The sequence below is a fragment of the Drosophila teissieri genome, chromosome 2R (genome assembly GCF_016746235.2).
Source record: "Drosophila teissieri strain GT53w chromosome 2R, Prin_Dtei_1.1, whole genome shotgun sequence".
Lineage (NCBI taxonomy): Eukaryota > Metazoa > Arthropoda > Insecta > Diptera > Drosophilidae > Drosophila > Drosophila teissieri.
In genome coordinates this window covers 14,547,399-14,569,952 of record NC_053030.1, presented here as the reverse complement: position 1 = coordinate 14,569,952, position 22,554 = coordinate 14,547,399, and the positions used below count along the sequence as shown (strand labels likewise).

General features: G+C 47.9%; 10 protein-coding genes across 12 annotated transcripts; 6 read left to right on the top strand and 4 right to left on the bottom strand.

Annotated features, from left to right (window-relative positions):
* Window positions 1-123: 123 nt before the first annotated feature.
* LOC122613925 lies at window positions 124-874 on the top strand. The gene has a single exon (XM_043788346.1). It carries the CDS (start codon window positions 237-239, stop codon window positions 870-872), a length of 636 nt encoding a protein of 211 aa, XP_043644281.1. The 5' UTR covers window positions 124-236; the 3' UTR covers window positions 873-874.
* Window positions 875-949: 75 nt separating this feature from the next.
* LOC122613926 lies at window positions 950-1,570 on the top strand. The gene has a single exon (XM_043788347.1). It carries the CDS (start codon window positions 1,013-1,015, stop codon window positions 1,505-1,507), a length of 495 nt encoding a protein of 164 aa, XP_043644282.1. The 5' UTR covers window positions 950-1,012; the 3' UTR covers window positions 1,508-1,570.
* An 81-nt stretch (window positions 1,571-1,651) lies between these two features.
* On the top strand, window positions 1,652-2,965 carry LOC122613716 (isocitrate dehydrogenase [NAD] subunit gamma, mitochondrial). The gene has a single exon (XM_043788033.1). It carries the CDS (start codon window positions 1,716-1,718, stop codon window positions 2,850-2,852), a length of 1,137 nt encoding a protein of 378 aa, XP_043643968.1. The 5' UTR covers window positions 1,652-1,715; the 3' UTR covers window positions 2,853-2,965.
* On the bottom strand, window positions 2,957-3,715 carry LOC122613717. The gene is made up of 2 exons (XM_043788034.1): window positions 3,329-3,715; window positions 2,957-3,074 (listed from the first exon to the last, which is right to left on the bottom strand). The coding sequence occupies exons 1-2, from the start codon at window positions 3,620-3,622 to the stop codon at window positions 3,042-3,044; spliced, it is 327 nt and encodes a 108-aa protein (XP_043643969.1). The 5' UTR covers window positions 3,623-3,715; the 3' UTR covers window positions 2,957-3,041.
* Window positions 3,716-4,243: 528 nt separating this feature from the next.
* On the bottom strand, window positions 4,244-4,839 carry LOC122614656. The gene has a single exon (XM_043789273.1). It carries the CDS (start codon window positions 4,461-4,463, stop codon window positions 4,308-4,310), a length of 156 nt encoding a protein of 51 aa, XP_043645208.1. The 5' UTR covers window positions 4,464-4,839; the 3' UTR covers window positions 4,244-4,307.
* A 1,482-nt stretch (window positions 4,840-6,321) lies between these two features.
* LOC122614644 (basic helix-loop-helix transcription factor amos) lies at window positions 6,322-6,891 on the top strand. The gene has a single exon (XM_043789264.1). The coding sequence runs from the start codon at window positions 6,322-6,324 to the stop codon at window positions 6,889-6,891; it is 570 nt and encodes a 189-aa protein (XP_043645199.1).
* Window positions 6,892-7,367: 476 nt separating this feature from the next.
* On the bottom strand, window positions 7,368-12,568 carry LOC122614359 (putative uncharacterized protein DDB_G0282133). 2 transcript variants are annotated; one of them, XM_043788930.1, is made up of 3 exons: window positions 12,082-12,568; window positions 8,163-12,027; window positions 7,976-8,109 (listed from the first exon to the last, which is right to left on the bottom strand). In XM_043788930.1, the coding sequence occupies exons 1-3, from the start codon at window positions 12,409-12,411 to the stop codon at window positions 8,105-8,107; spliced, it is 4,200 nt and encodes a 1,399-aa protein (XP_043644865.1). In that variant the 5' UTR covers window positions 12,412-12,568; the 3' UTR covers window positions 7,976-8,104. The 2 variants fall into 2 exon arrangements, with proteins under 2 accessions (XP_043644864.1, XP_043644865.1); XM_043788929.1 differs by having other exon boundaries at window positions 7,368-12,027.
* Window positions 12,569-12,706: 138 nt separating this feature from the next.
* LOC122612442 (kinesin heavy chain) lies at window positions 12,707-17,623 on the top strand. Its single transcript, XM_043786065.1, has 4 exons — window positions 12,707-13,344; window positions 14,431-14,890; window positions 15,052-16,931; window positions 16,999-17,623. Exons 1-4 carry the CDS (start codon window positions 13,198-13,200, stop codon window positions 17,437-17,439), a joined length of 2,928 nt encoding a protein of 975 aa, XP_043642000.1. The 5' UTR covers window positions 12,707-13,197; the 3' UTR covers window positions 17,440-17,623.
* Window positions 17,624-17,741: 118 nt separating this feature from the next.
* LOC122612443 (protein arginine N-methyltransferase 5) lies at window positions 17,742-20,028 on the bottom strand. Of its 2 annotated transcripts, none has more exons than XM_043786066.1 (6): window positions 19,565-20,028; window positions 19,061-19,520; window positions 18,842-19,007; window positions 18,617-18,779; window positions 18,046-18,557; window positions 17,742-17,982 (listed from the first exon to the last, which is right to left on the bottom strand). In XM_043786066.1, the coding sequence occupies exons 1-6, from the start codon at window positions 19,938-19,940 to the stop codon at window positions 17,827-17,829; spliced, it is 1,833 nt and encodes a 610-aa protein (XP_043642001.1). In that variant the 5' UTR covers window positions 19,941-20,028; the 3' UTR covers window positions 17,742-17,826. The 2 variants fall into 2 exon arrangements, with proteins under 2 accessions (XP_043642001.1, XP_043642003.1); XM_043786068.1 differs by having other exon boundaries at window positions 19,061-19,505; window positions 19,565-20,026.
* A 41-nt stretch (window positions 20,029-20,069) lies between these two features.
* Window positions 20,070-22,351, top strand: LOC122612444 (coiled-coil domain-containing protein 93). Its single transcript, XM_043786069.1, has 6 exons — window positions 20,070-20,271; window positions 20,332-20,540; window positions 20,593-21,022; window positions 21,082-21,440; window positions 21,500-21,613; window positions 21,677-22,351. Exons 1-6 carry the CDS (start codon window positions 20,188-20,190, stop codon window positions 22,263-22,265), a joined length of 1,785 nt encoding a protein of 594 aa, XP_043642004.1. The 5' UTR covers window positions 20,070-20,187; the 3' UTR covers window positions 22,266-22,351.
* The last annotated feature ends 203 nt before the right edge of the window (window positions 22,352-22,554 follow it).

Below are 22,554 nucleotides of genomic sequence, written 5' to 3'. Positions count from 1 at the left end.
TCACACCGCAAAGATAGGGTAGCAATAAATGTGTTTGTTTCTATTTATGGTGGCTTATCATGAATAGATATTTGTGATGTTTTTCGTAGTTTACATGTTGAATAATCAAACTGATCAAACCCTTTGAAATCAGTTCAATTTCCTTGAATCTAGGTATCCATATATTTTAAGTCTAAATTTCCGGTTTAGAACATAAGCCATCCTACCGTTGCGGTTCGACCACTGACCAACTCCCAATGCCCCCCAACTGGTACTTATTGAAAACGACCGGGTCGACGACCAGGGCTAACACCTATGTTCGGAAGTTCACGGAAGGATCCGAGCGAAGCGGAGTCATCAACATGACACCCAAAGTACCAAAGAAGTCGGGTGCCCCGAACAAGATCGCGGATTTGGATAGAATGTCATATATGTCCTCTTCTTATCGCAAGAGCAGAGTGTCGCGCCGCCGATCCGATCAATTGAAAGAGTCCAAGAATGTCCGCAACGACGATGTCGTCTGTCCAATGCCACCCAGTTCCAAGCCCATCGAGGAGCCCGTTGTTCGGGACTCTCCACAAATGCGAGAGTTCTTTGAGGAAGTGCGTCAGCGGCAGCTCAAGAATTACTATCTCCAGATGAAGGCGGCTCAAAGAAATCCAGCGAATTTTGCCCTGCTAAAGCGGGAGAAGAAGGATCTCACCAAAAACGTTTACTGCACGGGGGATGAACGATTGAGGTTCCAAGATCGTGATCAACATAGGGATCTCACCTGGTTGTGGAACTCCTCCGCCGCATATCCTCACTCTGCACTGAGTTTTGGATGCAGCAGAGGTGTCTCCAGCCACTTGGAAACTCTATCCAAGCTGCACAATATAAAATGTTTAATCTAAAATGTTTAATTCTCATTTTTGTGTGCTATCTAGTTGGCAGGGACTTTGTTGATAATCCATCCATAATGCTCTGAGTTTCAGTTTCAATCTGCAATCCAAATCGTTCGTATCTCTTCGAGTTTAACCCCAGGCTTTCCACAATGTTTTCCGATCCCGCCCAGGAGTCGGTTGCCACGCAGACGGAGGCACAACCGATTCCGGCGCCCATCTGCACCCCACTGCTGATGGTGGACGAGGATGGACGGAAGCGGTACTGCTACCATGGTGGGAAATGCAAGTGCGCCACTTGCGCCAAAATTCGGGCAGAGCAGGCGGTGAAAATGGACCAGGAGCTGCTGTCCTACATACCGCACACGAAGCTTCACCTGGAGGTTCCGATGCGGATGGCCAAGCCGAAGCAGTACCGCCTGGAAGCTCGACGGGCTGCTCCCGAGCTGGCCAAATTTCTGCGGGAGGACCACGAGCGGCTGCGAGCGGAGTATCCAATGTACTACCTTCCGGATCGGTACTTCGGTGAGAAATTCTACGAGCTGCCAGGACCGCAGCACAAGGAGACGCAGACGGACCTCCCGATTGGACGCTACGGCATCGATGGCTGTCCCTGTCCCAACAAATCTCTCTGCTATGACTTGTAATCCTGGGCAGGTTTCGATTGGGCAAGGAGGGTTAAATAAAAGTTCTGATTGTGATAAATAGTAGCAGCATGTTTTTGAAATAAATCTTATAAAAAGCTCATTTTTTGAATCGCATTTCAAAATATTTGTTGATATAACATAGTTGCGTGGAGCTTTGTGTCACTGGTTGACTTAGCAGATACATTTGTAGGTTTCATCATCAAAAACAATGTTGAGTTGGCCGAAAGTGACCCAGTTGATGCTGGCCAGGATCAGTGTCCGCCACTTTGCGGACGAGATCAACAGCAGCGTGCGAGCGGCGTTCGTCAAGGGAAACGCTCGAATTGATCCGGTCAACGTGCTGCCCAAATCCAAGTACGGCGGAATCAATACGGTCTCTCTGGTCACGGGCACCACCATCATTGGCCAGCAGGGGGCCCAGTTCGTGTCATCCCTGCTTTCGAGCAGCCGCGTACCCGTGGAGGTTCAAATAATCGAAGCTGGCCAGGATGACGAGTACTTCCATTCGGTGCTCCGCAACAGAACTGCCGTGCATGTGGACAATCAGGCGGACGGGGAAGCCAAGCAGAAGGCGCTCAAGATATCCAACGACCTGGACTTGTACGTCTTCAAGACCCGGACACGCAGTTTTCCCGGCTTCAAGTGCCGCTTTCCGGGCGTGGACATCCTGCTAATCGGTCAGAACAACATGGGCATCTTCAACGAACTGGAGTATTCACCCGTGGAGGGAGTGGTGGAGGCCCTGTCCGTCATCTCCCAGAAATCCAATGAGAAGTACCTGCAGCACGCCTTTAAGGCGGCCGTGAAGTCGGGCCGGAAACGGGTGACGCTGATCAACAAGGCCAAGGAGTGGCCCATTAGCGATGGCTCACTGGTGGAAGCCGCCCAGCGCATGCACTGCAACTACAAGGACTGCATCGAGCTGGAGCTCATGGAGTTGGAACCGGCCATCAGCCAGTTGATGACGAATCCCACCTACTTCGACTGCCTCTTCGCCAGCGATCGCTACGCCACATTCCTATCAGCCATCTGCAGTGGCGTCTGTGGAGGAGCTAATCTCTTCAGTGCGGTGGAGATCGGAGATCACCATGCCGTCTTCAAGCCGCTGCAGACGAAACTATCGCTGACCAACTATTCCAACCTAAGTGCTTACGGCATCGTGTCCACCATCGTCGATCTCTTCCAGCATCTGGGCCACGAAAAGTGCGCCGCGGCTCTGTGGTGCGAGATGAAGCGCACCATGGACGAGGGCATCCGCACCAAGGAGTTCGGTGGCCAGGACACCGGCGAGTATGTCATTTGCAACATCATCAACCAGCTGCGATGCCGAGCACTGGATAAATAGAGACGTGATGTCTGGCCAAAAGGTAGTTTTGAATTTCAATTAATATTCGATATAAAGTCAATAAATTGCTTGTGACCATTATTTTGCCAAAATAAACACAAACATTTGTGCAAGTCTTGCTTGAAATAGTTTTTACCAGAACATAACAATTTATTTCTTTACAATAAACAATAATTTCAGCGGCGATCGTCAGTAGTTGCGACGTTTCAGGGAGTGCTTGAGCTGAAGTTTAAGTTTAAGATTGTGATTAATTTAAGATTAAGATTGCGATTAGTTTAAGATTAGATTGTGCAATATTAAAATTGGAACATAGATAAGTATACCTGACGCATTGGAAAACGTACCAAAAAGTTATGAGCTGAATTTTATTTAGATTGTGTTTGTGTAACTATAAATATTGATAGGATTGTCCAAATGCATCAACAATACTTGGTTCCCGAGGCTCGGAAACTCGACTTTAGCAGCCGTAACCACACCTGCTCCTCCTCCGTGCGCAGCCTGCTCTCGCTCATCTTCATCTTCCAGTTTTCCGAATAGGTCACCAGCTCCACCACCGTCTTGAATGTGACACTTTTCAGAGGCTTTACGCCCTTTGAGAGTTTTCCCTTCGCCTTGTTGCTGGGATAGTTCATGTAATCGTACACCTCTGACTGATCCGCTACCTCATCGATGATATCCTTTTTGTATTCGACGGTCTGAGATGGATCCTCGTCCAGCTTGGGTTTGTGAAGCTTCCTTGGTTTCGTGCGCTGTTTCAGTGGGCTGTCCATGCTCAGAGGAGAATTTAGTTGGATTTTGTTGTTCAGCTATCAAAAATGTATCCAAACTTCAGTTGTGCTCGCTAACAGTCAGATTCGAAGTGCCTGCTGCGGAGTGTGTAATAAACATGATGTCCTCCCATTTGCACGTACAATTTGCATAGATTTATGTGCCAGCCGGCGGCTGTAAACAACTACATAAATACCGGAGCAGAACCTATGGAATGGATGTGGATGTGGGGGGTATGGCAATAAAAAGTCTGGCCAGAAGCGGAGCATATTTGCAGGCGCCAAAAACAAAAGCCACAACGCATGGAAGGCCCCCCAGTCGATACTTTATCATCATGCAAATGGGCATTGTAGCATTGTAGCAATGTACTGCTACCCATTTAATCCCCGCCAGGGCTAATAAGTACGATGAGCGAATCCGCCGCACAAACAAAGTCCAACCACGGAAGCTGAAGGATAAACAACAGCGCAATCCCTGGCAGCCCCTCGGCACATCCTCGCCGTGGGCCATCTTGAGTTATGGCTCAATACCAACAGGCAAACTGTAGGAAAAGACCATCGTTTACACGCACATATGAGTCGTTATTTATGCGCCACTAGAAAAGATGCCTTTATTAAATTTTAGCCAAAACACACCCACACACACACACGCGCGCGCATCCTTTTAGCAGCACTCATGGTGTCCTGGTCATTGCTCCAGCTCGTTGGTGGGTCCGTGGGTCAGCTTGGCCCTCATGGAGCCGCAGACCATCATGCAGGCGAACAGGGACAGCTCCAGGACACGGCACATGCAGTAGGCCACCACATCCAGCAGGTGCTCCACCACTCCCAAGTACAGACACATCCGTGGATGGGTGATTCCGTGGGCCAGTGATTCCCTTACTTATTGCAGTCACTTCCGCGCTCAACTCAGCTATTCACCGATGTGTGAGGTGGGTGCAATCCTTTATCCTGATAGGCTTAAGACTCTTATCGAACTGCCTGGTTAAGTACACTGTGTTCACTTGCGACCAACTCTTTTCTTCGAATGATAACACTGCGCTCGTCGGCTGGCCATATATATTTAATCCTGTTGCTGTATCAGGGCACGAAGCTCCTTTTCGTCCTCGTCTCGCGTTTCCCCACAAAACCGAGTGGCTGCCGAGCAGAAGCCGCCGAGAGAGAAATTTCCATGAAGGGGTGAAAGGACGGGTGGAGTGGCAAGGATACGAAGGAGATGGGGTCCTGTCGCAGACAATTGTCACTTATTCAGTATTTGCACTTTAAAATGTTTAAAAAATATCTAGCAATCAAAAAATACTTTTAAGCGCAACTTCCTTTTAAATCAGAATCGCATAATAAGGTTCAAAAGTGCTCCCATTATTTGCCGATTGTTCAGTAAAAAAAGTCAAGGCATACGTATCTCTAATATTTGTATCTTGTCTTTGATCGTACGAATACCTTTTCTGAGTATTCCTCATACCCATGACTTTTGTACACTCAAATTGTTAAATTGTTGCTCAAATTGCCAAAAAGGTAGTTTCGCTCAATGTGCAATGATGGTACATGCGCAAACTGGTTTTCGATGCACAGGACGAGTGCCAGAGATAAGAACTAACAGTAAAGGATATTGATATCAAAAGAAGTTCTTTGGCTACAAAACAATATAAATTACTACGTATTTAACATATATATTCACATGAACTGTATTAGTATTTGTATAGTCTTAGCACACATTTTACTTCGGAAAACTTATTCTTAAATTATTAAATATATTGTATTAACATGTTAAAATAATAAATAGTTTATTGGCTAATTCTTACATTTTACTTCAACTAACTTTTTAATTAATGAAACTAATAAAATGTTCCATTTCATTTTTAAGTATTACAATGAATAAATTGTAATTCTCGTTATGAAGAAACCTAAAACAAAAGGTAATTATCAGGTATATTTTTCATAGCCACTTAATAGTAACAGTAATAGTTAGATCTGTTCAATTGCAGTTAATAGTTTGAATCGCCAACTGGCTAGACGGCAAATGTCGTGTGCCTGTTAAGGACTCAGGACAGGACTCAGCCTTCGCACCAAAGGCAACCAAAGGCAACCACTGAGGGTCCTGGGCATCGACCATATGTTGGTTCCTAACCGAAGTCGGGTCGGTGCAGCGCAGCATATGGTCACTAGACGCGAGCCACACTGCAGTTCGCCAGCGGGTTAATTGATGGCCCATGCCGACCAGTACAGTAGCTCATCCTCGCGAGCTCCGAGCCCCCTCCCCACCCTTCCCCTTGCACGCGGTCGTGTGCCGTTGAGCGTGAAAGTCACAAATTATGGGCAGCAGAAAGAGAAAGAGAGAGGGAGAAGGGGGAAGATCACATGGCATGATAGTACCAATTTGGCAAGATATGACGCGTGCCTGGCGCGAGAGAGAGAGAGGGCGAGAGGCGAAGTGTAGGCGTTTCACAAGCGAGCGAAAGGGAGGGAAGCTCTTCTAACCCCTAAGTCACCCCTGCTCCTCGGGGAGATCCTTTGGCCGGGCTATGGTAATAGCTGCAAGGATCCTGGGGCCAAGGGTCATTTGCGGGCCATTTACACAAACTTGGTCGGAACGGCGGTGAAAATATTTGTAGAACGCATCTCGCGGGGGTTGACCGTAGTGACTCTGGATCCGATCGGATCGGTTCAGTTGCACCGAAACTTTCAAGCCGCGCGGATCCGCCATGAGCTACTACTACTCGTCTGCCTCCGAGGAAGATGGCAGTTCCCAGTACCTGGGCAGTCCCAACTACAACTTGACCCAGTTGCCAGTTTCTGCCCAGGATTACGGACAGGCGGCCTACTTATCGCCGGAATGGCAATTCCTGGATGCCGCGGGCGGAGCACAAACGGAACTAGGACCCATAATGGAGGTGCAAGAACAGTCCACTCAGCAGCAGACCACCAAACGACGGAGTAACAGCTCCACGGGATCGGACGCCAGGAAGAGCAGCCCAGAGCAGACCAATCTCAGTCCCACGGTCCAGAAGAGGAGACGACAGGCAGCCAATGCGCGGGAAAGGAAGCGGATGAATGGATTAAACGCTGCTTTCGAGCGGCTAAGGGAAGTGGTGCCCGCTCCCTCCATCGACCAGAAGTTGTCCAAGTTCGAGACTCTCCAGATGGCTCAATCCTACATCCTGGCCCTGTGCGATCTCCTCAACAACGGCGACGTGGAGGTGGATGCCGCTGCATACACGATTTTCGGCGACAGCGATAGTGGATTTGGGTTAAGCGGAGGATCGTTGTCCTAGATGCAGATACTAGACCTAAGTTATGTGATTTTCTTCTTACTGTAGATTAAGCTAAATATGTAATGAAAATAAATGAAATGAATTAAATGCAAAAACAAATTAAATTTCAATGGCATTATTCACGAAACACATCGCTTGGCTATGAATCAAATGTTTAATCCAATAATAGACAGAAATAAGCTGTTTATGCCTTTTCTTGAGGGTCTCATCTAACCCTTTTAACCAATTAACCCACTCAATCCTACTACTTCCCAATCCCCAGGTTCAATTGGCCATCGGATCGTTTGTTTACGCCTCAATGGTTTCGAAAACGATCATAAATTAATTACCCAAAAGTTCATTGATAGGCGTATGTCAAGTTTTGGGCTAACCCCGAACGATCCAAAAACTGCCAGGCCACCACAGTGGGCGGCGAAGCGTGACACCCCTGGATGCCAGGCCAGAACTCCTCTCATTGAATAAAAAAGGCAGCTGAGTCCTTCGGCGTCGGTTGGGTGCTGTTCTTTATATGAGCGGTGGCAAATATGTGTGAGGACATTACAGCTATGGATTGATCACCGATGTCCTTTTGGGTTTTGTGGGCGGCGCGGGAGGCATTGGCTTCACATCGGTGTCTTCGTTGGGCACTGTGATATGCTGCACCTCCACTTCGTCCTTGCTGAAGGAGTTCTTCGAGGGCCGAAAGGCTGGATCCGGCGGATGCAGGACAATAACTTCTCGATCGTGGTCGTCGAAGCTCAAGTTTCGAAAGGAATTGTTGGTGAGTAGCAAGGTCCTGTTCTCGTTCAGGATGGGAGCATTAGCTCTGTGGGATGGACGAAGTACAGGTCTCCTTGGCCTTGACATCGGCCTGGATAGTACGATACGTCGCATCCTTTTGGGATGATATACCGCTTCTCTGACATCGGAGTGGTGCGAAACCACGGTGTTCCTGTGGAGATGCTGATTGATGATGCCCAGCGCTGTGCTGGCCAGCACAGGTGGAACCCTAAAGGAGCCCAGTATGGAAAGGCCCCCACTCGCCTGGGATTGCGGAGGTAGCTGGGATTGGGTCGCGGTCGTCGAATCGTCCCAGGACATGCTCTGAAAGCCGGAGCACTGCCGTGGGCAGTGCAGCTGCCTCACAGACTCCTGTCCTGGGGCCATCCGGTGGCCATCGGGTGGTCCAATCGTCTTCTTGGGCACCACGAGGAGGTACTGATGGTTGTTACCTTCATCCTGTAATTTGCAAATAAAATATGCGGCCGAATTTAGATCAAAGGGCAACTTGCTGTTGGCAGCTGCATGAGTTTCCATGGTTCTCTTGGCGGCGTTCTGGGAAGGATTTCTCGTCGTCGCTCGTCTCTTGACCGGCTCACCGGGCTGAGTCCTCAGTGCTCCAGTTTGGCGAACGGGACTGGTGGATCTCGATTGCACTCTGGGGGATATTCCAGTCTTGGGGCGGAGATTCTTCTTGGCAGAGGGCGACTGGTTTTCACTGCTAGATAATTGCTTTTCCTTGAGTTCCCTTCGTTCCCTCAATCTGTTGGCGGCATCAAATGGTTTGGGTATCGATGGCTCTGCAGATTTCTTGCCATTTCCAAATGACTCCTTCTTCTGGTCTTTGTCTTCCACTGATGTGCTTGCATTTTTGCATATACTGCCAGCCTGATTTCGTTTCTCCGGCACGGTTATCTTGGGTTCATTTGGATCACTGGGTACGTTGCAAATACAATCCTCGTCAGAGACTGTGTTCACATTACCTTTGTGATTGCTGTCCCTGTTATCGTTTTTGGAATATTCACCTTCTTTCGGTTCGCAGTCACAGAAAACTACGTCGTGCCTTTTACTTCTTATGTCTTTGTCATAATCATCAGGATTCTTCATTTCTTGCATATCCCTATTTGAAGGAGGAGATTCCGGGCCGCTGTTACTATGACGAGTTTCATTTTTTCGCGATTCGACGGTTTCGGCTCCTCTAGATCTATCTTGTTTTCCATTTTTGGTAAAACCAGTTGTTCCTTGATCATTTTTATCCGTATTAGACCTCCTATTTGGTATTGCGTGGGAGGTTTCTTCATCACTGCAGAAGCAGTCATCCTCTAAATCGTACAGATCAGGTTCTCTGGAATAGGATGGACTCTTTCTCGTTGGGATATTGCTTGTATTATGATTTCGATTAGTACTTTTGCCATTCGACTTGGTATAAGACATATCCTCGCTGTCAGAGTTATCATACTTCATGGCCCGATTGGGTCTTCTAGAGGATTCTGCTCTATTGTACTGCATTGGTACCTTTCGGTTTCGATTACCATTCTCCCTTCTAGGATAGGCATTATAGGCATTATTGGCGTCATATTCATCAGATTCAAAATCGTCACAATAACAATCCTCTACAGTATTGCCAATATTTCTGTATCTATTTTCAGTTTGGTAATCTTTTTGAGGTCTTTCAGCATATTTAGGAGGTAAATTCCTGTCCTCCCTTCTGGAATACTTGTTGGGCTTTTCTGTAGAATAACGATAATCAGGTTGATTATCACTATAGCGATTTCTATATCTTCTCGGACCATGTTCGTTGTAATCATAATCAGGATCTTCAATTTCAGCTGGAGCTTCCCTTCTTGGTTTCCTATACCTATCGCTTTCTCTCTTATAGCTTTTTGCTGAATCTTCATAATCATTGTTTTCCCGCGATCGCCTTCTTGATGAGAATTCACTCCTATATCTCCTTTCATTATTATCCTGCTCACCATTCTCTTTAGAATAGGATTGATCGCGACGATTTCGCGACCTTTCCCTAATGGCCATATTCAAGTCCAGGGAATCGGCATATGGACAGGTGTCATCATTGCATGGATATCCATTATCTCTTCTGTTGGATCGCGGATTCATTCCTTTGTCATGTCTACGATTTTCTCTTTCGCCACTATTTCTTGATCGACGTTCGGATCGGTATTTATTTTGCCTAGAAGAAAAGCTCCCAAATGGACACGTTTCGTCATTGCAGGGTTCTTCGGATCTTCTTTTGGATCTTTTAGTTTCTTCATTTGATTTTCTTTTCGACCTAAAATTATCCTCCCGGCCATGACTATTGGATCTTTCCCTAGGACCTTGCTGCTCTTCTTCATAGTAAGTATTTTGCAAAGGACTGCTCCTTCTAGACTTTTCCTTGAAAGTTGGTGGGTTATTATTTTCTTCGTAGTCACGATTTCTTGAGCGCCGAACTTTTCCATCTTCTCCGTGTCTTGGACTAGGACATTTTAAATAGGGACATTCCTTGGGACTACGACGATCATATGCGGGGCACGCTATTAACTGGGAGTCATCGGTTTGAAGTTGAAAAACTTTCTGATTCTTTGATTCATCGCTATTATCCCTTCTTCGTTGTGAAGGAGGTAAGTCTTCATAATTAGATTTAGGGTTAATGACATCTTTATCTTCATTGCGAAATCGCCTTTCTGAAGGACGCTCCTCGTTTTGACGGCGTTTATTAACTGGGCACCTATCATCCTCACATATATATTTCTTATGGCCAGAACGATCTGGATGCTCCCTGCGAGATCGCCTTTCATTCTCATTATCACGGGATATCCGCTGCTGATCATTTTGAATCCTTCTTTGGTCGTAGTTGGAATTTCCCCGGCTACCAATGGAATCGTAGGATCTTTTTTTATTTTGGGAACGTAGGACGTTGTTTCGTTCTCCTTGATCATTATCCTCTGGCATCAATTCAATTTGCTCCTTTAAAGTAAGATTCTGTCCCGATTGTTCTGGCTTTGCTATTGCATTATTTTTTGAAGAATATGTCATCTCTGGATCTTGAGGTGGCGATGTTCTACCGCTGCCGTTTTTAGCTGGCGGAAGCGGCCCAGTTTCCGCCGTTTCCTGATGCCAAGACTTTGAAAGCGGTACCATGGGCATCTGGGATGGTTTTATAGGGCCATCTGAGGACTGCGCCTGTACCCACACATCTGTGGGCATATTCTCTGCATTAATGCAGTACACATGCTGTTGCTCCGGACACATACATCGCCCGTAGTCATTCAGGTAAACCGAGTCTTCGAAAGGAGCTTCTGGAGGATCTGATCGAGAGTAGTTCGTAGGATTGTGATCGACAAGCTGTGGTTGGTAGTAGTTCCCCTGGGTGGGAAATAGAGTTTGATTGCAGTGCACGCACTGGCATCCATGGAGATTGCAGCGCTGATTTCCTGGGTTATGAGTGCAGTAACAACAGTTATGAACTGGTTGAGTGTTGCTATATCGATCGTTGGGTGGATTGTTTGCGCTGCCCTGCGAACTCCGATCCCTATACTTTTTCTGCAACAGCATCACGTTTAACTGATCCTCGCCAGACTGGCGACGATTCTGAGTACAGTCGCAGTTTCGATTCCGAACGGATTCTCCATCGTCGGAGTAGCTGCCAGATTGATTCTTTTGTTTGGCCAACTGCTCCAAAAGTCTTTGGCATACGGCATGGTTATTTCGCTTCCAGCGGCAGCAGCCTGGCTTCCGATTGTCATCGGCCATTACTTTACGCATCCTAGGCTTCCACTCTCCGCGTTTTTGGGAACATAGTCTGGGACCTGGCCACTTATCGCTGCGTATACCATTGCCGACGGACTCGTCACCATCCCAGTTGCCCATATCCACATACACGCCATTTTGTTGGGTTTGTGAAGATCGCTTTTCTGGACTGTCTCTCGAGTAGCATGAACAAGGATTTTCAGTTCCATATTGGCTCCTGTCACGTATTTGGAATTGTTTAAACTGATCTTGGGCCTGATACTGATTAGACATTCTTGGTTTGGTAAAACCGCTTTCTCCGGCTTCTAGAGAGCTCCTACTTTCGGAATAAGGACGGCTGCTTTGACCTCTTAGCTCACACGCGTCACAAGGATTTTCGTCTTCCTCTGGCTTGCACCGAACACAGTATGCAGTGGGATACCAGCGATCATTGCCAGAAATGGATCTTTCCCTATGACCGTCTAGGTACTCTTCATTCGGGGGCTCAGGCTCTAAGATCATCTTGTAGAAGGTGTACCCGCACTTGGTTTCACTGCAGCAGGGACTTAAGAAAGCTACAGGGGATATGAATGTGTCCTCCGAAAAATTGGGTGGTAAATTTCCATCCTTAATGGTACTGTTAGCTTCCTCCTGCGTGGAAATAGAATATTTAATATCCTGCGTAAATACATGCGCACCACTCACCTCCAAATTGCCCAGGAAATGCAAGTCCTCGAAATACGAGTGCCTGGGAGTGTAACTATAGCCCTGAAGCTGACTAAGTCGGATGGCGGCCACCTCTTTGGAGTAGTAGTTTCGCAGACCGAGCACCTGCAGCTTCACCTGGTCAGGTGTCAAGCCGCAGTTCATTTGACGGGTGATCCGACGCCAGGCGTCATCCTTCACAGAGCCGCTGTGGAATCCAGGTGACTCCGGATTCCAGAGGCACTCGTTCGATCGATAAAGGCGGATGAGCTTCTTTGTCTTGTTCAATCGCTCCAAATTCAAATACGAGGCAGTATCCTTCTGTGCCATCTTGCCCCGCAGTTATCCACAGTCCTCTCCAGCGACTCGGTGATCAATCTTCCATAGCGTTTTCCTATTGGACCTACAACGGTTCGGGAAAACTATTTGTATCCCAGGTTTGGAGCCGAAATTTTTGGACAGAAAAAACGAAAGTGAAGGGCTTGCCCTAAAATATTAATCAAATTAATAAATTATTTTCCGTTACCATTTATGAGAACTACAGGGTGCCTTTGGTAATCAGAGCTTTAAGGAGTATTTATTTTGGTATTATTGTGCTGCTAACTGACGATAGTCATTTAGCTGGGCAAGCAGAACGGTCACACTGGCGCACGGCAGCGAAAATAATAGTCGAAAAATAAAATAGTTTTGAGTGCAACAAATTCCGACCCACTAGCGTATGCGAGTGCATTTAACGGCTGCACTTAATCATTCCGGGCAAAAAAGTGCAAAAATAAGAACGCGGAGCAGCCAGAAACGAAGTCGCAGTTCCTGCGATATCGCCATTTGACCAATTCGACTTTTGTGTCTGGTATAACCACAAAATTTTCACTGCATCTTCTTATTTGAGCCGCCCCCAACCCAATTTTCGCGAGTCGGTCGGAATCAGCGGAGAATCGAAATAGAACGGGGCCATACGGAGTTCCAGAATCGGCAGAACCACAGTGAGCAGATAGTGCGGGCGATAGTGAGTCGCTGATTATCCACGTAAACAGAGAGCTGCATGCGCAGAGGTCGCGCCCAGAGCTGCAGAAATCCAAAATCTCCGCCAGAAGAGCCATCTCCGCCCCGTAAGCAATGTCCGCGGAACGAGAGATTCCCGCCGAGGACAGCATCAAGGTGGTCTGCCGATTCCGACCGCTGAACGACAGCGAGGAGAAGGCCGGCTCCAAGTTCGTGGTCAAGTTCCCCAACAATGTGGAGGAGAACTGCATATCCATAGCGGTATGTGTTCCAGATCAAGAGTTATCCCCTGCCTTTTTCCCTTATGCGTGTGTTATGCATTAATCTCGGCGTGCCGCGCCATGACGTCATGCCTATTAGCGTACATTACCCTTCCCCGAAAATTGCCGACCAATTGGAATGGCAGGCGATAAAAAGAGAGAGGCACCAAAGTTACCCATGAATAATTGCACAAAACAAAACTAGATACTACATACATTATATGTATGTATGATGAAACCAACTAACTTTACTCCAAATCAATATTGCTTTGCACCAAATTGATTTTCCCCCAGGCAGAAAGGAATAGGGTGTGCAAATCGAAAGACGAGCGATGACGGGGTGGAGAAATACCACCCACTAGACGGTTTTCTGCTAAAAGCGGGTGTTCCATTCTTTTGGGCCGCATAAATATGCGCTTTTCTAGAGTTTCCAGTCCGCCTTCAGTGCTTACCTCACTTACATTTCCACACAAACACACACTCGGACGGTGGCCCCCTCTCCACTTCCACTCCCCGTCCCGCGCCAATGAGTCATGCACGCAAACCATACAATAAAAAAAGAGGGAAAACAATAAGAGCAACTTTGGAGGCGATGGAATTTGGCTGTATTGCTATTATTCCACATGAAATGTTATTGCTTTGTATGCTATGCCGAGTTTCCGCTTTTCCGCCAGGTGTAATCCGTCATTTTCCTGGTAAAACTTGGGCAATTGAACCAGTTCCAAAAAAGTCAGCACTAATATAGTGCCTCCATACACAGACATTATCATTACGCTCTGCCTCTCCCTCTCTCTCTCTCTGACTAACTCTATCTATCTCTCTTTCGCTGTGGCTTTCTTCTGGCGCTCGTTATTCACTATTCTTCCCCCTTCCACTTAACATCTCTTAATGCTCATAATTACAATCTGCTTCGCGGCCATGCGTTGAAAATGATTCAAAGGCAGTCAGCGGGAAAAGATCGGGGACAGGGGCAATGAATCTCCGAAAGAAATTTCACCGCAACTGACACTAGTTTATAGTTTATACATAGCTAACTAGCTATGTACTAAAAACACATAATAATAACCCCAATCTTCTCCGTCTGCAGGGCAAGGTGTATTTGTTCGACAAGGTCTTCAAGCCGAATGCCTCCCAGGAGAAGGTCTACAATGAGGCGGCCAAGTCCATCGTTACGGATGTCCTGGCCGGGTACAATGGAACGATATTCGCATATGGTCAGACGTCCTCCGGAAAGACGCATACGATGGAGGGCGTTATCGGGGACTCGGTGAAGCAGGGTATCATACCGCGTATCGTCAACGACATTTTCAACCACATCTACGCCATGGAGGTGAACCTGGAGTTCCACATCAAGGTCTCCTACTACGAGATCTACATGGACAAGATCCGCGATCTGTTGGACGTCTCCAAGGTGAACCTTAGCGTGCACGAGGACAAGAACAGGGTGCCGTACGTGAAGGGTGCCACGGAGCGGTTCGTCTCCTCGCCGGAGGACGTTTTCGAGGTGATCGAGGAGGGCAAATCCAATCGTCACATCGCGGTGACAAGTGAGTTCTATTTGGAAACGAGGGTCAGGACAATGGCAGTTAAACATCCACATATATTACATACAATGCAAGATTTATTTCCCATCCATGTCTTTGTTCTGGCCCCAAGTTTAGTTTCATGTTCCAGAACACCTATTATAACGATTAATCCTTCCTTTTAGACATGAACGAGCATTCTTCCCGATCCCACTCAGTATTCCTCATCAATGTGAAGCAGGAGAACCTGGAGAACCAGAAGAAACTTTCCGGTAAACTCTACCTTGTGGATTTGGCCGGTTCCGAGAAGGTTTCAAAGACTGGAGCTGAGGGAACAGTTCTTGATGAAGCCAAGAACATCAATAAGTCGCTGTCAGCCTTGGGCAACGTAATCTCCGCCCTGGCGGACGGAAACAAAACGCACATCCCTTACCGTGATTCCAAGCTCACGCGTATCCTGCAGGAGTCGCTGGGAGGCAACGCACGCACAACCATCGTCATCTGCTGCTCTCCAGCCAGCTTCAACGAATCTGAAACGAAGTCAACGCTGGACTTCGGTCGAAGAGCCAAGACCGTGAAGAACGTGGTCTGTGTTAACGAGGAGCTCACTGCCGAGGAATGGAAGCGACGCTATGAGAAGGAGAAGGAAAAGAACGCCCGACTTAAGGGTAAGGTGGAGAAACTGGAGATCGAGCTTGCGCGCTGGAGAGCTGGTGAAACCGTTAAGGCGGAGGAGCAAATCAACATGGAGGATCTCATGGAGGCCAGCACGCCCAATCTGGAAGTGGAGGCAGCACAGACGGCGGCAGCAGAGGCCGCTTTGGCCGCCCAGCGAACTGCTCTCGCCAACATGTCCGCATCGGTTGCCGCGAACGAGCAGGCCAGGCTGGCTACAGAGTGCGAGCGTCTCTACCAGCAGCTGGACGACAAGGATGAGGAGATCAATCAGCAGAGTCAGTACGCCGAGCAGCTCAAGGAGCAGGTGATGGAGCAGGAGGAACTCATCGCTAACGCTCGGCGTGAGTATGAGACTTTGCAGTCGGAGATGGCGCGAATCCAACAGGAGAACGAGTCCGCCAAGGAAGAGGTTAAGGAGGTGCTCCAAGCTCTCGAAGAGTTGGCTGTAAACTACGACCAGAAGTCTCAGGAGATCGACAACAAGAACAAGGATATCGATGCCCTCAACGAGGAGCTGCAGCAGAAGCAGTCTGTGTTCAACGCCGCCTCCACGGAGCTACAGCAGCTTAAGGACATGTCATCACACCAGAAAAAGCGCATCACGGAAATGCTGACCAACCTACTGCGCGACCTCGGCGAAGTGGGCCAGGCCATTGCCCCTGGCGAGTCCGGCATCGACCTCAAGATGAGTGCTCTGGCTGGCACGGATGCCAGCAAGGTGGAGGAAGACTTCACCATGGCGCGCTTGTTTATCAGCAAGATGAAGACGGAGGCAAAGAACATTGCACAGCGATGCTCCAACATGGAAACCCAGCAGGCTGACTCCAACAAAAAGATCTCCGAGTATGAGAAAGACCTGGGCGAGTACCGGCTCCTCATCTCGCAGCACGAGGCACGCATGAAGTCCCTGCAGGAGTCGATGCGCGAGGCAGAGAACAAGAAGCGCACGCTCGAGGAGCAAATCGATTCGCTCCGCGAGGAGTGCGCCAAACTCAAGGCCGCCGAGCACGTTTCCGCCGTTAACGCCGAGGAGAAACAGCGGGCTGAGGAGCTGCGCTCCATGTTCGATTCTCAGATGGACGAGCTACGCGAAGCTCACACCCGCCAGGTGTCCGAGCTCCGGGACGAAATTGCCGCTAAGCAGCACGAAATGGACGAGATGAAGGATGTCCATCAAAAGCTTCTCTTGGCGCACCAACAGATGACCGTCGACTACGAGAAGGTGCGCCAGGAGGATGCCGAGAAGTCCAGCGAGCTTCAAAACATCATCCTCACCAACGAGCGTCGGGAGCAAGCACGCAAAGACCTCAAGGGCCTGGAGGACACGGTGGCCAAGGAGTTGCAGACACTACACAACCTGCGAAAACTTTTCGTTCAGGATCTACAGGTAAAACTAAAGCAATCTAACGTTTTTTTGGTTAAGACTTTAAAATGTATTTCACTTGTTCCAACAGCAACGAATCCGAAAGAATGTAGTAAACGAGGAGAGCGAGGAGGACGGCGGATCGCTCGCGCAGAAGCAGAAGATTTCCTTCTTGGAGAACAACCTCGACCAGCTGACCAAGGTGCACAAGCAGTTGGTGCGGGACAACGCCGATCTGCGGTGCGAGCTCCCCAAGCTGGAGAAGCGTCTACGTTCGACCATGGAGCGGGTGAAGGCTCTGGAGACAGCGCTCAAGGAAGCGAAGGAGGGCGCCATGCGAGACCGCAAGCGCTACCAATACGAGGTGGACCGCATCAAGGAGGCGGTGCGACAGAAGCACCTGGGCAGACGTGGCCCACAGGCACAGATCGCCAAGCCGATCCGCGCCGGCCAGGGTGCAATCGCAATTCGTGGTGGTGGCGCCGTCGGCGGACCATCCCCGCTGGCCCAGGTTAATCCTGTCAACTCGTAGATCCAATCACCACCTGTCGCCGCCCAGTTCAGCTCCGCTTTAAACTAAACTAAATGGATTACGTTATACATACTTAACATAACTGATAATTGCCTTCGCTTAGATGAGATGTGTCGCGATCATGTGCAGCGCTTTAAATATACATACATATAATTTAATTAAATAAATGAAAGGAAACCGGAAATTAACTAAATTTTACAAACCGAAAATAATAAAACCCACAGATATGTAAGGACATCTATATACGTTAAGAGTATTTATAAACTTTTCAAACATAAACCTAAATAAAAGTCGCAGACAAATTAAGGTCTCTTTAGTTTGATTCTATTTTCAGTACAAAAAAAGTATTAAGGATTATTTGGCTAATTGTTATTACATCGCCTGCTGTTACAATCGCATATTGTAACCTGTCCCGCATGTATTATGGAGTTCCCAATCCTCGGGAGAATTGACGACCTGCCACTCGTACCACACTTTGGTTGCATCCACGCATCGCCAAAACTTGATGGATATGGTCTGTCCCTCCCTAAGAGTTCTTGGTCGCTGAATAGGATAAAAATGGAATAATGTAAGTCACCAAACGCTAACTAACCACTTCTCACTCACCGTTGGGAAGAACATGGGGAACCAGGAGAACATGCCAGCCGTATGGGTCAGAGGGTTGATGCTCAGGCAGATGTCCTTATACAAATGAGTATCAAAGTATCCACCGATTCCGTGCAGCACACAGTCTTTCTTGACGGTAAACGAAACCGACTTGCAGCGGGTATTGTCAATATTCTCCGCCCGATTAGGGTGTATGAATTCAAACAAAGCTTGCGGCTCATCAATATGGTAAATATTCTTTAGCAGCGACACATAGCCGTAGTCAAAGGCAGGCACGGTAGGTAACAATTGGCACACATTCTGGTGCAGCACTGCTGACATCAGAGGATTAATGTACGAGGTGGATTTGTAGGGTATGCTGATTCCATCCGGTTTGAGCAGCTTAAGCGCTCCATCAAGGCACTCGGGCGAAAGTTCATTATCGCCAAAGGAACCAAGTAACTCAGAAACCATGATGTCTGCCAGCTCTGGAGGGGAAAAGTCTCGCATGTCCTTCGAAAAAATGTGAACATCTAAAGGATTTGTGGCGGATTAGGACTGGATTGTGCAACGTATTCTTCGGTTGTCTTACCCTTGTTGGCCCAAAGCGTTTTAACCATATTGGAAAGGGTGCGAATGGCATTGGGATTCTTTTCTATGATGTATAGGCGCACTTTGCGCTTTGACAACTCGGCTGCATTGAAAACAGCCCTCGCTAAAGGACCACGTCCTCCCCCCAGAAGCATTACAACTGTCTGTAGTTTAGAATTGAATAATGTTAATATATATCCATTATTTCAAGAAGAGCTCCTCTTACCAATTTTGACTTAGCCTCCGCATCGCTCACTCGATCCAACAAGGCCGCCTGCACGGCATCCTGGTAAAGCTTATATTTGACAGGATCGGTTTCGAATACCTCATAAGTATAGGTGTCTAGATTTTCGCAAAGAGGCTGCAGTGGAATTTCCAGCATGTTTTCATAGCTAAAGGGAGAATTTTCATTCAATAATTCACAATTCGAATGCTTTTAACAAACCTGTTTAGCACGTGTGTATCGCAGTTTTCATTAATTAGCTTCTTAAGGTAATCCGCATACTGGGACAAAGCCTTATCGTTGGGATTCGTGGAGATAATGATGTTGGCTCGCACCGAGATGAAGTGCCCGATAATGACCTGCCACTCCTTCTTCAGCACACAGTAGTTGGAGCGGTTTCTGACGAACAGGGAAGACGGAATGATGATTGCCTCGATCGATTCGCCCAACCAGCGACGCACAGTTTCCTTGCTGGGTCGATCCGAATCGTTTAGCTCCACTACAACTTTTACCTTGGTGCTGTGCTTCGTGGCCATGCGCAAGCTATTCCACCAGTGCCAAGGGTCATTGGATTCCGCCTCAGCCAACTCCTCAGCGGTGGCATCCTTTCGGTGCTCGAAGGTGGCCAGCTCTGGATTGGTGATGGGCACTTGGATGAACCAGTTGCCTAAGGGAAATTGATCTAATAAACGGTTTGAGGACTCCCTCCATCATTCAGATGCTTACCCTTCGTTTTGGCCCGCACAATGGAGGCTAGATTTTCGTTTTCTGGACCGCGCAGACGTACCATCACGCTGCCCACATTCTGCAGGTGCTCCGCCCAGGCCACGTCCCGCATGAATACCTCCTTAGCGTGTTGGCGGAGCTTGGCATTGGGCGAGTCTACATCCACGTCGGACATGGTAAATATCACCTTGGAGTTCCAGTCACCGCCGCTCAAAATTGTGGCCGGATATGTGGGATCCGATTCGTTTGGTTCGAAGGGCACCATATTGGCGTTGATGGAGGTGGCCACCACATTATAGTTGTTCGCGAAGGCCTTCTCGATCAACTTGGGTATGCTACTGACACCCTCCTGGTGCAGACAGACGTAGTAATTCATCTTTAGATCTGCACACCGCCTCTTTAAAAAACCCAAAAAATGCGGTGACCGGCGGCAGTGTGACCGTGTTCGGCGAGATTTTAAATGGAGCGATTGGTGTGAACGCAATGCGATTGCCAAAAAATCTCGCATTCTAGCCAATGTTGTTGACAATTTTTTGTGTCGTTCGCCAATTTTTGTGTTTTCCCCGTTTAATACGATAAGCAATAGCTTCCGGGCCTTTAATAGTATGTAATTGTGATTGTTCATGGCTAACCGCGATGTATTCTCAAAGATCCTGCCAAATGTCAAGTTGGGCACCCGCTACGATGAGGATGGGCGTGAAGTTCAGGTGAGTGCATCTCATCCTGCCGGGAATCCCCAGGTTAATTTAATTTGATTTCCATTGAAGGTGGAGCGTCGCGAGGACTCAGATGCCACGGCCAAGGAGCAGGACACCTTCGACATACTGGTTGCAGCCGGATATTATCGTGCCCGCATCAAGGGCTTATCCGCCTTCGACAAAGTGGTGGGTGGTATGACTTGGTGCATCGAGTGCTGCGACTACGATGTGGACGTGGACCTCCTATTCCATGAAAGCCTCTCCATAGGCCAGAAGATGTAAGATACATCATTGATAGTTTAAGGTCTATTACATTTCCCATATCTACAGTGCCTTGGTGGAGAAGATCGTGTCCGTTCTGATTGACATGAAGTGCCCACACAGTCTGGAACCCCATCAAGTGCAGGGTCTGGAATTCCTGGCCATACATCCCGTCATCCAGTGGCTGGTTAAGACCTCTGTGGAAAACCGAGCGGAGCGTGGGCAGCGCTTGAAGAGATTTGCCATCGGCCAGTTCCACAATCACTATCAGTACAAAAGCGACAAGGACAATCTCACTAAAATACGTCTAGCCTCCACAAACATTAGGGCTATACAGGATCTGTACGGACCCAGGAGGCTGTACGAACGCCAAGAAGCTCCTGGTGATGATGATGTGTCCAGAGTGCGTCTTACTCTTTTGGAATATGGAGATGCAGGGCCAACGTTTAAGACCAGCGCTGAAAGAAAGGCGGAACAGGGTCCTGGAGAAAGAGATGAGGTGGGTCTTAGTTTAAGATTGTTAATATATCTAGTTGTAAATATATCATATCTATTCAGCTCGATCTGGAGGAGTATCTTCGCAGCTTATCCCTCATTAAAGATGACCCAACAGGCACTCAAAAACGCATTGATCTCGATCCTACGGCACGACAAGAGCTTCAAAAGCACTATGCTGAGTTCAAGCTGGAAATGGAGACCGATGCTCAAGAGCTGAAATCACAAAACCAACAAAAACGTCTCGAAGCGGCCAAAATTGCTCTGGAACATAAGGTTAGACGTTACTGCAAGGAAAACGAACAGCTACAAGATGCTGAAAAAGAGCAAAACAAAAAGACCATGGAAGTGGAGGACCAATTAAATACCTTAAATACTGAGCTGAAAGCACACAAAGATACACAGGATAAAGCAGATCCAAAGTGGGTTAAAGATTGAAACCAAACTAGGTACAGATTTTTAATTTAATGTATATTTTAAGGCTCCTTGAAAAAATACAGAGCCTGTTGCAGCAGCATGAGGAGCTGAAGAAAAGCGAGGCGGAATTCAAGGAATCCTGTCGCACTGATTTGGCCAACCTACAGCTGCAAATCGAGTAAGATACCAATATTTTCGTAACAAACTTGGTAACTATTTATTGTTCTCTTGTTTCTTAAAGTGACCTGGAAGCATTTAGTGCTCAAGACGCGGAAACCCAAGCTGCAGCATTGGCTGGTGAGGAGCAACGTCTGAAGGAACTGCGCCTGCAGTTGGCCAAAAGAAATCGCGGAATCGTGGCCATTGAACGGAAACTTGATGCCATTCCCGATCGCACAGAGCTGGCCCAATACCAGCGACGCTTCCATGAACTGCACAACGAAATGAGCGGCAAGCACCTGGAAACCAAGCAATATTACACCCTGTACAACACACTCAACGACAAAAAGCGCTACATGGAAAAGGAACTGGCCCTCCTGAACTCCATCTGCGAAGCGTACAACGAGGGCATGATGAGTCCGCACGGCCGCGAGGACTTTATCCGCCAGTTCGAGTCCATCGTGGACGGGGTAAAGAGTGCCCAGGACAAGGTGCGTCACAAGTACAACGAGGAGCGGATGCGGCGCGACGAGCTCAACGAGGAGCTGCAGTCGCTGCTGGAACTGCAACGCCAATATGCTCTGGCTGTCAAGCAGCTAACTCGCGAGTGCCAGCGCTGCGAGCAGCTGCAACTGCAGCTCAGGTCAATTAGGGGCAGGACCCAGTCCTAGCCCGTTTTAACTATTGAACTATTGATCATTAGACACGAAACACTCTTAGCGAATTCGTTCAATAAATTATAACGCCCTAGTAGCAGTGCAATTATCCGAGAATCCAATCAAATGCTGTTGTCCAAGGAAAATCCTTCGTGTGCGATTCAAGTGCGCACATTTGTCAAGCTCAAGTTCAACCTTTAGCCCTTTCGACACTCATATTTCACGTTCCCAACATATTCGAGTATTTATGGAATTCCTGTCAGTGCTGGGTCAGCAGTTTATTTCCATATACAGCATGCATATA

Bases quoted from the DNA above. Each gene is read 5' to 3' on its own strand.
- LOC122614359 (XM_043788929.1), bottom strand. From the start codon at position 12,411: ATGGCACAGAAGGATACTGCCTCGTATTTGAATTTGGAGCGATTGAAC. The intron at 12,028-12,081 runs GTGAGTGGTGCG...ATTTCCACGCAG, and splicing joins ATTTCCTGGGCAATTTGGAG to GAGGAAGCTAACAGTACCAT.
- LOC122614644 (XM_043789264.1), top strand. From the start codon at position 6,322: ATGAGCTACTACTACTCGTCTGCCTCCGAGGAAGATGGCAGTTCCCAG.
- LOC122612442 (XM_043786065.1), top strand. From the start codon at position 13,198: ATGTCCGCGGAACGAGAGATTCCCGCCGAGGACAGCATCAAGGTGGTC. The intron at 13,345-14,430 runs GTATGTGTTCCA...CTCCGTCTGCAG, and splicing joins AGAACTGCATATCCATAGCG to GGCAAGGTGTATTTGTTCGA. The intron at 14,891-15,051 runs GTGAGTTCTATT...CCTTCCTTTTAG, and splicing joins TCGTCACATCGCGGTGACAA to ACATGAACGAGCATTCTTCC.
- LOC122614656 (XM_043789273.1), bottom strand. From the start codon at position 4,463: ATGTGTCTGTACTTGGGAGTGGTGGAGCACCTGCTGGATGTGGTGGCC.
- LOC122612443 (XM_043786066.1), bottom strand. From the start codon at position 19,940: ATGAATTACTACGTCTGTCTGCACCAGGAGGGTGTCAGTAGCATACCC. The intron at 19,521-19,564 runs GTAAGCATCTGA...ACCGTTTATTAG, and splicing joins TGTGCGGGCCAAAACGAAGG to ATCAATTTCCCTTAGGCAAC. The intron at 17,983-18,045 runs GTGAGTGAGAAG...TATCCTATTCAG, and splicing joins TCCCCATGTTCTTCCCAACG to CGACCAAGAACTCTTAGGGA.
- LOC122613717 (XM_043788034.1), bottom strand. From the start codon at position 3,622: ATGGACAGCCCACTGAAACAGCGCACGAAACCAAGGAAGCTTCACAAA. The intron at 3,075-3,328 runs GTGTGGTTACGG...CTTAAACTTCAG, and splicing joins TGCGCACGGAGGAGGAGCAG to CTCAAGCACTCCCTGAAACG.
- LOC122612444 (XM_043786069.1), top strand. From the start codon at position 20,188: ATGGCTAACCGCGATGTATTCTCAAAGATCCTGCCAAATGTCAAGTTG. The intron at 20,541-20,592 runs GTAAGATACATC...CCATATCTACAG, and splicing joins CTCTCCATAGGCCAGAAGAT to TGCCTTGGTGGAGAAGATCG. The intron at 21,441-21,499 runs GTGGGTTAAAGA...GTATATTTTAAG, and splicing joins CAGGATAAAGCAGATCCAAA to GCTCCTTGAAAAAATACAGA.
- LOC122613925 (XM_043788346.1), top strand. From the start codon at position 237: ATGCCCCCCAACTGGTACTTATTGAAAACGACCGGGTCGACGACCAGG.
- LOC122613926 (XM_043788347.1), top strand. From the start codon at position 1,013: ATGTTTTCCGATCCCGCCCAGGAGTCGGTTGCCACGCAGACGGAGGCA.
- LOC122613716 (XM_043788033.1), top strand. From the start codon at position 1,716: ATGTTGAGTTGGCCGAAAGTGACCCAGTTGATGCTGGCCAGGATCAGT.